Source organism: Lissotriton vulgaris, chromosome 1_1 (assembly GCF_964263255.1).
Source record: "Lissotriton vulgaris chromosome 1_1, aLisVul1.2, whole genome shotgun sequence".
Classification (NCBI taxonomy): Eukaryota; Metazoa; Chordata; class Amphibia; order Caudata; family Salamandridae; genus Lissotriton; species Lissotriton vulgaris.
Window position 1 is genome coordinate 1021110980 of NC_141685.1, and position 13396 is coordinate 1021124375.

At 43.1% G+C, this 13396-nt stretch overlaps 1 protein-coding gene across 1 annotated transcript in view; it reads right to left on the reverse strand.

The window, feature by feature from the left end:
- Positions 1-13396, reverse strand: part of LOC147748440 (potassium channel subfamily T member 2-like) — an 834500-nt gene that overhangs the window by 263069 nt on the left and 558035 nt on the right. The window contains exon 19 of the mRNA XM_086928190.1: positions 9136-9355. Within this exon, the coding sequence (XP_086784316.1) occupies positions 9136-9355 (220 nt within the window). The remainder of the gene's footprint in view (positions 1-9135; positions 9356-13396) is intronic.

Consider the following 13396-nt stretch of genomic DNA (forward strand, 5'->3'; position numbering starts at 1 on the left):
GCTCTTCTGCACGGCAAGGCAGCTGTGAGCTTTATTTTAACTCAATGGCCCGAAAGCATGAGAGATCACTAGACGGGTCACCGCCATTCGGCTTCGCACTTCAATCTACCTCAGTCCTCCGATTTCAGTTCTTTTGCCGACGCTTTTCAAGGTCTCACACCTCTTCTTCATGGGCTGCTTTATACAACCGACGCATTGAATACTCGCATTTAAACATATTCCCTGCTTTAATCTCTTTGGTTGGCCCATGTGGGCGGCGTTTAGTACATTTGTGTCGTAAAGCATGTTGGGGCATGTGGTCCTATGTGAGTCCAACTGACACAAATGAACTAAACGCCGCCCTGGAGGGGCCAACCAATGAGATTAGAGCAGGAAATATGTTTAAATGCGAGTATTCAATACGTCAGTTGTATAAAGCAGTGAGTTCATCGTGCAACCCAAACAGTTCAGCACAACATTAAATCCACAGTGGGTTGGTATGCATCCTTCCATCTTTTGTCAATAGCTCCGCACCTCCAATAACTATTAACAGTGATGAACTGTTTGGGTTGCACAATGAACTCACTGCAGTAATACCGAAGTACCACAAATACCAGCAGGCTAAACAATTAACCACGCCCACTGGGGCAGGTACTTAGAAGGAAACCAGGTGCTTTGATTATCGTTCATGCACTCCTGAACCAGTCAAGCCCAAAATGAAGTGCAGAAGCATGACACGCGTCTGCCGGAGGCTAAATTTGATTTTGTTTGTGTCATGCCTTTGACTTTCACTCGGCAACCTCCATTAAATATTTAAAGCCCGACTCACCTGCTGTTTGGCCCTTCGGTTTTGGATAACTTTTTAAATGGATATTAACGGCTCGCCTACGCCGCGGAAGGAGCCCGCTGCATCTTGGCAGATCCTTGGTAACGCTATCCGGCTGATCCACGAGCGGCAGGATCTGTTAATGGAGGTGCAGAGTTGTTGACAAAAGATAGAAGGATGCATAACAACCCACTGTGGATTTAATGTTGTGATGAACAGTTTGGGTTGCACAATGAACTCACTGCAGTAATTCCGAAGTACCACAAATACCAGCAGGCTAAGCGGTTAGCCACGCCCCCTGGGGCAGGTATTTAGAAGGAACCCAGGTGCTTTCATTATTGTTTGTGAACGCCTGAACCAGCCAAGCCAAAGATGAAGTGCAGAAGCACGAAACGCATCGACCAGGGCTGAATTTGATTTTGTTTGTGTGATGCCTTTGACTTTCACTCGACAACCTCCATTAAATATTTAAAGCCCGAAAAACCTGCTGTTTGGCCCTTCCGTTTTGGGTAACTTTTTGAATGGATATCTATCTATCTATCTATCTATCTATCTATCTATCTATCTATATATATATATATATATATATATATATATATATATATATATATATATATATATATATATATATATATATATATATATATATATATTACCTACTGGTGGTCGCCAGTAGGTAGTTATAGTTAGGACCTATTTTCCATAGGAAATCCACAACATTCTGTTTGAAATAACTTTGGCGCCGGTTGACAAATCTTCGCGAAATTTTCAAAACTAATGGCCACCTCCGGTCCGCTCCTATCAAGAAAGTCTTGGGGTGATTCGTCAAGCGGGGGCCGAGCAAAAAGGGGGTCCCAAAACGTTTTCCCAATGCACTTTTCCATAGGGACCTTTAGCCGCAGCTACAGCCCAAACTGCTGAATGGAATTACACCAAATTTGGCAAAGGGGTAGTCCTTAGTTCAGACTCATGCATTTTGCTTAAATGGTGTAATGACATTTAAAAGTACATATATATCTTTGGCCGCTGTGGATCCGCTCACCCTAAGGGCACCCTGCCGTGCGCAAGCTGTATACTAATTGGCTGTCAACATTCCAAATCAAGAAGTGTTGTCCGCGCAGGGTGCACGGATCTTGTCGTTGGAAAAAAATTATGAAACGCGGGCTCACGCGCTATTCTACTTATTAGCCCCAGGGGGGCCAAATGCCAGCGGCGATGAGTTATAATTGTGTATGGGGGGCTCATAGCCCCCCCAGCCCGGAGACCACCACCCCCGGGGTTTTAATCATAAGTGGGTGGGGGGGCTCAAATGCCACTCAGAGACTCATGAGACTCATGACTCATGCACTCACTCACAGACCCACTCGGAGACTCACACACACACACTCAGAGACTCACACACCCACTCACAGTCCCACTCAGAGAGAGGTGCACACATTCACAGACCCACCCAGAGACTCATGCACTCACTTACAGACCCACTCAGAGACAAGTGCAGTCACTCACAGTCCCACTCAGAGATTCATGCTCTCGCTCACAGACTTTTTCAGACACTCACACACCCACTGACAGATCCACTTAGACACTCTCACACCCACTTACAGACCTACTGAGATACTCCTGTACTCACTCAAACACTCACTGTCAAAGGTTAGTGGTTGCAGTTAGGAAATAAAATTTTAAAAAACTCTTAGAAATGCAATTGAAAAGAAATGCGTTACTTACCTATAACTGCAGTTATCCAGTATTGGTATCTTTCATAGATTCACATGCCTGAATCATTCCCCGTCGTCGGGATGGGAGTCCCCGGTACATAAATAAAGTAATGTCCCATTAGACATGAAGAGTAATAGGCCCAAGGGCCTCACATTAGTAACATATCCATGTCCTTTTGTAAAAAGGGCCAAACTCTAGAGAAGAGTCAATCAGCTATCACCTCCCTCTATAACCCTCCTGGAAGGAGCTCCTGTCCCTCAGATTTTCGTAAGCACCGTGCTAAGTAGGCGAACTACTGAGAGAATTAGATGAGCCCTTCCAGGGGAGGTGGGAGGGTTGCATGTGAATCTATGAAAGATACCAATACTGGATAACTGCAGTTACAGGTAAGTAACGCATTTCTTATCCAGTATTAGGGTATCTTTCATAGATTCACTTGCCTGAATCAGAGTAGCAAGCAATGATAAGCTCATTTCGGATGGTACAGTAGATACAAATTCACCAGATAATAACATATCAAAGTGACAAATAGAAAACATGAGAATGTAAGCAAAGATACCATCAAGAAATACAATAGAGAAATGTGCCTATACGAAAAAAGGACGGTGGGATGAAAAAGAAGGCTCACCTCTATTGAAATAGATGACGAAGTACTGCTTGTCCCACTGCAGCATCCTTCATAAGTTCTGAATCCAGGCAGTAATGCTTGGTGAATGTATGCAGCGTCTTCCACGTTGCCTCTCTGCAAATGTCTATTATAGGCACTCCTGCGAAGAGCGCCATGGATGTAGACATCGCCCTACTGGAATGTGCCCTTACTTTAGATTGCAGGGGGTGCCCCGCCTGCTCGTGACAGAAATGAAATAGCTGCAGAGATCCAGCGAGAAATACTTTGCTTAGTGAGTGGAAGGCCTTTTCTAGGTCTACTGTAGGCCACAAAGAGCTGGTTGGATTTATGGAAGGTTTTCGTCTTCTCAATATAAAACTTCAGGCAGCGTTTGAGATCCAGAGAATGCAGAGTCTTCTCTGCCATGGTGTGGGGATTTGGAAAGAAAGAGCGTAAAACTACAGGTTCATTGAGATGGAAGTCCGACTGGGCATTTGGTACGAATTTTGGGTTTGTTTGTAATATAACTCTGTCCTGTTTGAATTGCAGAAAAGGCTCCTGAATTGAGAAAGCCTGGACCTCACTTACTCGTCTTGTTGAAGTAAGTGCGAGAAGGAGTGCCGTTTTCCAAGAGAGGTACTTAAGATCAGTCCTGTGTATCGGCTCAAAGGGATGTTTTATGAGTTGATTAAAGACTGTGTTGAGCTGCCAAGTAGGAGGTAAAGTCTTCACAGGATGAAAAGTCCTGAAGAGGCCTTTAAGAAATTGTTTGATCAATCTGTGAGACCAGAGAGAAGGTCCAGAAGAAGATCTTCTGTAACGGGATATTGCTGCCAGGTGAACTCTGATGGAGGCATGAGCGAGGCCTGAGTTTGCCAAATGGAGAAGGTAAGGCAATATTTGTTCTGGAGAAGAAGAAAAGGGATGTATTTTCTGAGTTTTACACCAAATACAAAACCTCTTCCATTTTAAAGAGTATGTCTTGTTGGACTGTCTGCTCGAGCCCGAGCCAGAATGGCCCTACAATCCGGCGGAGTATTTAGATTTTGAAATTCTTTGTACTCAGGAATCAAGCAGATAACCTGAGAGATGCCAAATTCAGATGCTGGACTTGCTGGTTGTTCATTGTGAGGAGAGAAGGGAACTGCCTCAACAGTATTGGCGGTTCCAGAGAAAGAAGGTGAAGCTCTATGAACCAATGTTGGCATGGCCAAGTTGGGGCTATGAGAATGAGTGTGCAAGGTTCCGCTTTCAATTTCCTGAGGACTCTGGGAATCATTGGAAATGGTGGAAAAGCGTATGCAGAGACGTTGCACCATGCAATCGAAAATGCATTCCCTAGAGATCCTTTCTGGGGATGCCAGCTTGCGAAGTGTTGGCATTTGGCGTTGTGTTTTGTAGCAAACAGATCGATTAGAGGAGTGCCCCATTGTGAGAATATCTGGTCGAGGATCCCCTGATCCAATTCCCACTCATGAGACGTTGAGTGTTGTCTGCTTAGTGAATCAGCTAGAACGTTGCCATGCCTGGGACATACTCCGCCCGAAGGGAGATATTGTGGAGGACCAACCAGTTCCAGATTTTCTGCGACTTGCGAGGGAGTGTTAGAGAGTGAGTTCCTCCCTGCTTGTTGAAATAGTGCATTGTTGTGGTATTGTCTGTATGTACAAGCACCAGAGAATGTTTGATTCTTTGGAGAAAGGCTTGAAGGGCGAGGAAAACCGCCCTCAGTTCAAGGAGATTTAGATGTAATCCTTTTTTGAAGGGGGACCACTTTCCGCTTATCTGTAGTTCTTGAAGGAAAGCTCCTCAGCTTCCCCGCGAGGTGTCTGTTGTGATGATATGTGGTGAAGCTGGAAGCAAGAAGGGCAAGCCTAGAGAAAGGTTCTGAGGAGAAATCCACCATTGCAGAGCCTTGACCATCTGAGGGGTCATTCTTATGAGATTGTCAAATGAACCTGTGCATTGGACCCATTGTGCTGAGAGCGCCTCCAGGAGACGGCGCATTCGAAGGCGGCAGTGTGGAACCAGCAAGATACAGAATGACATCATTCCGAGAAGGGATTTGAAGAGGCGAACGGTCAAGGTCCTCTTGGAGGCTACGAGAATGGCCAGTGCCAAGAGCTTGTCCTTTCTTTCCTGTGATGGGAAAGCTTTCTTTAGTTTTGTGTTGAGGGTAGCACCTAGGAAATTTATATGTTGAGAAGGTAGAAGGACTGATTTGTCCCAATTGAGGGTGAGTCCTAAATGTTTGAAAAGTTTTAGACAAGCGTTGGAAGACCTGGACGCGTTTTCCAAGGATGGTGCCTTGATCAGCCAATCGTCCAGATATGGAAAAACTTGATGGTGATGCTGTCTGAGATATACAGCCACTGGAGAGAGGCACTTCGTAAAGATGCGAGGTGCAGACTTGAGCCCGACAGGCAGGACGCAAAATTGAAATTGTTTGCCCGCTACTGAAAACCTTAATAACTTTTTGTGATTCCTGTGAATAGGGATATGAAAGTAAGCATCCTGAAGATCCAGAGATACCATATAATCTTCCACATCTAAAAGTTGTAAAACCTTCTGGATTGTCACCATACGAAACAACAGCTTTTTTATGAATTTCTTGAGGGCTCTGAGGTCTAAAATTGGTCTCCATTTCTTTCCCTTTTTCTATATTAAGAAGAATAGGGAGTAAAATCCTTTCCCCCGTTGAGACAGAGGAACTCTTTCTATCGCCCCCTTCTGGAGCATTAAAGAAATCTCCCGGAGAAGTATACGTAGATTTTTGTGAAGCACAGCTAAGGGATGGGTTTGTGGAGGGATGTGAAGAAATTCTAGTGAATGGCTGAATTGATCTAATTGTAGAACCCAACTGTCCGTCGTAATTTGCTTCCAATTTGTCAGAAAATGGGAAATTCTTCCTCCAATCCTTGAGGGTGGAGATGAACTGGGGACTGGCTGAAGTGAAGGGTCATTGCCGATGATTGTTGCCTTTTGTTGACCTTTGCCACAAAAGGATGACTTTCCATAAGACGATTGCTGCTGCTACTGCTGCTGCTGGCGATGTTGATATTGTGCTCGATTTTGCTGACCAGAAGAGTATGAAGACCGATATTGGTAATCCCCTCTAAATGAGGACTGCCCTCTCCCCCTTAATCCACGAAAGGACGGACTGTTGAATTGGAGAGTTCCCAATGCTCTGGCTGTGTCTGTATCTTTCTTTATACTTTGTAGAGCCTCATCAATTTGTGGTCCAAAGAGAAACTTCCCATCATAGGGCATATCCAAGATCTTCGTCTGTATTTCAGGACGAAAAGAAGTTGCCTTCAACCAACCTTGTCTTCTTAATACAGCTGCGCCAGCCAGCTGACGAAATCCTGCCGACGCAATATCCATTGCGCAGTCTATTATTTCCGACGCTGAGTGTTCACCTTCAAGTAATATTTTCTTTGCCTCTTCTTTTGAGTATTCAGGCAAGGCCGCCAGATATGGAGCTATGTCTGCCCATAACTGTCTATTGTATCGCCCCAATAGAGCTAAGGCATTGGACGCTTTTACTGTCCACACAGACATTGAGGAAAAACGCTTTCCAATGTTGTCCAACCTTCGGCCTTCTTTATCCGGTGGAGCTGTTAAAGGGGCAGAAGGATTCTTGGACTTTTTCTGAGCCGCCTGTGTTATTACCCATTCCGGCTTGGGATGTCCTATTAAACAAGCTGGAGCAGTATCAGGCGCCCTATATTTTTTACCCAAGCGAGGTAACACTGGAGGCACTGAGGAAGGATTTTGCATAATCTTTACTCCTTGACCCCACAAGTATTCTATTATGGGTATCGATCTTACTGCTTTCTTGAAAGGCTCCTTAAAATCAAACAAGAAGCAGTCCTGCTGGTGAGGAGTCATGGGAATTTGAAAACATTCAGCTGCTCTCTCAACGACATTATGGAACCCCCGATGTCTTCAGGTGGTGAATCAGCCTGTGCAGGCACTGGAGAACCAGGACAGCGAATGACGTACTCGTCCCATTCATCATGGTTAGACTGTGTGTCCTGAAGTTTCCCCTCCTCATGCTGATCTTCCTCCTCATCATCAGTAGATGGAGGATGCTGTAAAATGACAGGTTCCAGCTGTAAATTTAAAGGTGGGGGCCATGGTCTTGGTGATGGAGACACCGCCGGGGGTTGAGGTTTAAGAGATGTTGGAAACCTCTGTTTGTAGTCCGTAATAAGGCATTACAAGTCCGAGACCAAAGAGGCTGGAAGACAAATCATTGGTGGAGGAGGTGGTTGATATTCTTCCTCCTGTCCCTGGTCTTCCTCATCTGAACTATCTTGATATTTTACATTAAGTTCAGAGGGGCTTGTCGCAGTTTGAAACATGTACCCCTCATCTGAATCCTCCTCTTCCAGAAGACATGCTGGAGGCAGTGGTTGGACCTACTTGGTGACTTTATGGCCGGCGTCAATATCTTTTTTGTAATCTTTAGATGCACATATGTGCTTTTCAGATTTGAATCTGTCACCGCTGACGAGCCCATCGACTGTGAAACGTCGACGGGTGGCGTAGTCAATGGAGTTATTTTCGACGGAGCCGTCGTTGACACTGCTGTCATCACTGGTGGAGATCTCGTCGACGGAGTTTTCGTCGATGATGGCGTGGACGTCGACGGGGCTGTCTTCATCGTCGAGCTCGTCTACGACCCAGTTTTCGGCGATCGCAGTGTCGACGGTTGCTTCGACGTCGACGATGTCTTCTGGATCTTTCTCGTTGATGACACGGTCTTACCTGCCGTCGACGATGGAGTCGTTGTCGTCGACGACGTGAATGACGACATTGCCATCAACGTGGTGACTGTTGTCGTCGACGTAGTCACACATAAGGTTGTATACACAACTTTTCTCGTCGCTAAAATTGTCGTCGAGTAGCAGTAGGCTTTTTGAAGGTGGGAACTTCCTGAGAGGACACCTTCAATGGTAGAGCCTTGGAATGGACCTCTGAAGACTTCTTAAGTGTCTTCTTTTGAGAAGCCTGTGACGAAGGGCCCGGAGAAGCCGCCCTCCGTCTTTTTTGAGAGGATTCCAGTTGGTCCTTGTCTTTCAGCCTTTGTAGCCAAATTAAAAGGCGTCCATCCCAATATTTGAGGGTTTTTGTGTAGAAGTTATGACATACCTTGCAATCTTTAGAACAATGGTCTGGATAAAGGCAATATAGACAATCTTGATGTTGGTCATCTATATGCAGTCTCTTCTTTCCACAGGAACCACAGGGCCTAAAAGACCCTTTTTAGGTGTCTCAGCCATGAAGAAATCAGGAACCTCAGTCCAGAATATGAAGAAAATCACCAGAAAGCACTGGAAACTCAGTAGAGAAGAAAACTGAGCAGAGCTCAGAGGAGACTCCTTTAGCACGACGTGCGGAAGAAAATCTGAGGGACAGGAGCTCCTTCCAGGAGGGTTCTAGAGGGAGGTGATAGCTGATTGGCTCTTCTTTAGAGTTTGGTCCTTTTTACAAAAGGACATGGATATGTTACTAATGTGAGGCCCTTGGGCCTATTACTCTTTATGTCTAATGGGACATTACTTTATTTATGTACCGGGAACTCCCATCCCGACGACAGGGAATGATTCAGGCATGTGAATCTTTGAAAGATACCCTAATACTGGATAACCAAATGTTACTAGGCCATTATAGTCAGGAAACAACATTAAAAAACCTTAGAAATTTACAGAAAAAAACAAAAGTCACAGGGAAGTTATAGTTAGGCTCATATTTCACTCGTACAAAACCAGGGAAATTCAGCAGTTATAGTTAGCTGAGCTAACTATAATCTATGCCCCAGCAATGCACTGCTTATGACCTAACATATAACATCACTCATGACATGGTCAGTGACCTCACTGGTGACTCCACTGATGACATCTCAAATGACATCACTGATAACAAGTAATGCTCTCTTTAAGCTGGGCAGGAGAGATGTGTGAATTTTTCTGTGTCCCACAGTATTCCAGATTTCCCTTACTCAAAGGAAGCAGTTATCTCCTCGTCTGACTGGTTAGCCTCGTCCTCCGACTGGTCGCTGAGGAGGTCGAAGGTAGAGTTTGGCAGAGCGTCCACTACTTCCAGGACTGGAGCGATGCTGTGCCGCCGCTCCCTTCCGGACTCCATGGGGGGGCTCAATGTGCTGCCTTCCACACTGTCGGGGCTGCTTCCAGAGTCATGCAGATCCATGGCCACTGTGCCTGCAGTGTAGGAGTTAGAAAAGATGATAGTTAGAAAGCTGTGCTACTGAAAAAGCCAATACATTGGAAGGACACACAGAGCCCAACCCCTTTATGGACAGCTCAGTTTGCCTTGGCACCACCATGGGTGAATCAGTAAGAGGGAGAAATCAAAATCAAGTTTTATGATATATCCTTCTTGGCAAAGACAGCCTTGGGTCCCAAATCAAGAAAGGACATGTGTTCTAGTGCACTGTTGACCATACACACTTCTCTGTTTTCAGATGATCAATTACTTTAAATTACGGAACTAATCAAAGATTCATAAGTTTATGGTTCAATCTGTCCATTTTGTGTATCCAAAATAATGACATAATATTGCATGATATACAGTGTGCTACATTACCCTGGAACACCAAACCATTTTGCGGTGTGCTCTTAATCAAATTAAGTAGAAAATATTGAAGCCAAAGTGTTGCATGGTAGTAACTAGTTAATGGAAGAAGGATTGCACCCAGACTCCATGAACCAAATGCTTCTGATTTACTAGATGGCATCTTTATGAGGTGGCTTGTGCCAATTTGTAGGCACTCTCTGGGCCTCTGCAGCGGTCCGTGGCTTGTGGCATAAGTCAGCTGGTACAGAGAGGACCAGACCATCCATCTTCTTCCTGCCCTCAATGAAGGGCACATGCCAAAATGCATTGAGGCACCAGACCAACTTAGCACGCTATATATATTGCAACCCTATGGGCATGATTTACAAAGGCACATTTACAGCCATAGATCTGTTAACATATAGATCTATCCCTACACCTAGGTGTGACTTTCCAATTATTTTTTATTCAGAAGACCCAAATGAAGATTTACACCAAGGGGTAGACATTAGATTCTTGTCCCCCTCAATGGAGGGGGTGAAGTCTCCTATAACTTAATTTAGAAGTGTAACGTTACTGTTAGTAACTTTATATCTGTTTATGGAGATCTCTGCCACTGGGGAAGAGCTGTCCCTATAGCAAAATACAGGGACATTTAATATATTAGTACTATTTAAACAAGTATTATTAAAGTAATCTAAATTAGAAATATAAAACAAATAATAGTAACCATGTACTACATAAAGAACAACATTCAACACATTACCTCCTAAACTTAACTTTCTTTGTTTTACATTTGAAATTAATTTAAATATATTCAACACATTTATTTTTTAAAAAACAATATTATATACATACACAGTGACAGAGAATTAATTTATTTTATGTTGCATTTTTTCCTAAGGAGTGTTAGTTTTATAGCCTGCCTTAAGTGTTTTTTATGAGAGTGCAGTACCACTGTTGGCCATGAGCTGTGCTTGATTTACTCCAGGGCTCGGCTGGAGGGCATTTGAGCCTATTTTAGCACTATTAGGACTGTAGTTAGAGGAGTATTTGTGAGTTACAATTGTCTTCCTCCAGTGTGGATGTGGGATTTTTATTATTATACTTGTAACAAGAGAGTAAGGGAACGGAACACACGCGCCTACTCCCCTCGAGAGAAATCAAGGAAACAACAGAGGAGCGTAATACCAATAGAGACTAGAAAAGAGCAAGCATGTAGTGGCACTCACGGTAAAGGTTACCTGTGAGGAAAAGCTCACAGGCTCAGAAAGCCCTCACTCACCAACCTAGTTGGTGACATGCTTCATCATCTGGCCCCATCAGGCTGAATGCCACCCTTGTGTGCTGCAACTCCCTGGCCTGAGGTTACTAGTTTTATAAAGGATTTAAAAACACTGTATTCAGGATCCGTCACTTTGGAGTGGAACCGAGTTTATTAGTAGGTGCAAAAGATCAGAGCACCATTCGGACCACGAAGAAAGAAGAGTTCTTCGGGGTGCGGCAAAAGAGGGTTCACGCAGGTTCCAAGCGGGTGCCTAGCATACAGGGCGGTATGCCATTTCGCTACCACCCCCCTCCCAAGACCCATGGTGCTCTGATCTTTTGCACCTACTAATAAACTCGGTTCCACTCCAAAGTAACGGAATCTGAATACAGTGTTTTTAAATCCTTTTTAACACTAGTAACCTCAGGACAGGTTGGGCCTTAGCGCGCCGATACCACCGGGGTTCATCACTACACTTTATTTCACTGGTCCTGACGAATGCCTGATTAACTACTCACACATAGGCAGAAACATGTTGACCACACAGCAGGGATAAAACTGGACTTTTAATTTTGGTCCTTTATCCTACACTTTTGTTTTATTTTTATTTATGTCCAATTTGCAAAACTAATAAATTAACTTTTTGACACAATTTGGACATTTTTAACTCACTCAATTCACACTTCACGTATCACAAAAAACCAGCTCTGCAGTAACCTGGCGTTGCAGCACACTAGGGTGGCATTCGGCCACTCCTTGCGGGGCCCGATGATGAAGTATGTCATCAACTAGGTTGGAGAGTGAGAGCTTTCTGAACAACCTAATCTGGTTTTCCTCACAGGTAAACTTTACCGTGAGTGTCGCTACATGCTTGCTCTTTTCTATTTTTATTAGTATGTCATATTTATCACTAAATCCCATACTTACATCCGTAGAGACAAATATCAGGTTTAAAATATTAGAAAACATAAATTTCCAGAAAAAAATATTGTGATTCAAAAATATTGTGGTATAGGATATACTTATCAAGACTATATTTGTTTAAATAATGTTTTTTTACAAATATTGTTGTTTTAAATATCATTTTCAGTAACATAGGGCCTGATTAGGATGTTGGGTGGATCATCACCGACAGGTTGTTGGTGGCGGTAAGCCTGACAACGAGGATAGCGGTCTGACCGCCGCATTACAATGCAGTCAGTCGGATGACGGCGGTCGAAGGGACAAAATGACACCTACGGTAGACTCAAGGAGCTCGTCAGGGCGTTGGTCGGGCCATAATCCCTAAAATGGGGGTGGTGCTTGCCCAGGCACCACTGTAGGGATTACAATGTCCCTTTCCAACATCCTTTGGCATGGGGGGCACATGTGGTAACCCCTAAACATCCATGCACATAGTGCCTGGCACACGGTGCATGGATTTCAAAAACATCCCTCTTTCTATTGCAGCTTGTGCTGCCGCCCTTTTCTGGGCTGCTGCACAAGCCACAATGGAAAATGGGATGTTTACGACCGCCTGCTCATCGATCGTATCGTAATTGGGCTGTCAGGTCAGCCAACTCCTTGTCGGATGGTCTAGAGCCCGAACCGATCATCCGACCACCATCATAATGAGGCCCATAGTTGTAAAAATTAATGTTTTTTCATTGTTTTAATGCATTTTAGTTAATATATTATTTTAGGTGTTAGTATTGTTGATATAATTGCTATTAATTGTAAAAAATATAGTTTGTAATTTTTTTGTAATTGTAAGGGATTTAGTATTTTTTTTTAATGTTTTTGTAGCACGTTGTTTGGTTTGTAGGGGGATAGGGTGGGGTATTATTTAAATTAGAAATATTTTTAATTTAAAAGGAATTTGTTATTGTTCATTCTTTAAATGATTATTAAATATGTACAATATTTACATGCTTTATTGTAGTTGTGATATAAAATTGAAAACTTTATTGCAGTTTTAATATTTGTAATAATAGGTTATGTTTTTGTAGCACTTCGCTGGGTTTGTAGGGCTTTAGGGTGGGAAGTTAATTACGTTCTAAATAATTAAAAATAATTAAAATTACTGTTAGTTTTTAATTGCTAACTAATTATTTATTAATGGCTGATTAAGTAAATTGTTTAATGCTGATTTATTTAAGTTGTATTTTAGTTGCAGGTTGCTGGGTTTGTTCAGGAATAGGGTGGGAATTTAAAATGACATGTATTTTAATGTAATGATATTTTTTAAATTAAATATTATTTGGTTATTGATTGTGTAAATTACCAAATGTATTATATTGTGTAACTACTGTAGTGTGTTGTTTCTTTTAATGTTTCTTTTACGAATGTTGCTGTGTTATTTTATTTAGGCAATTAGCTTAATAAGAATATACATATATCGTTTATTATAATAATTTAAATTTCTATGTTATTTATTCAG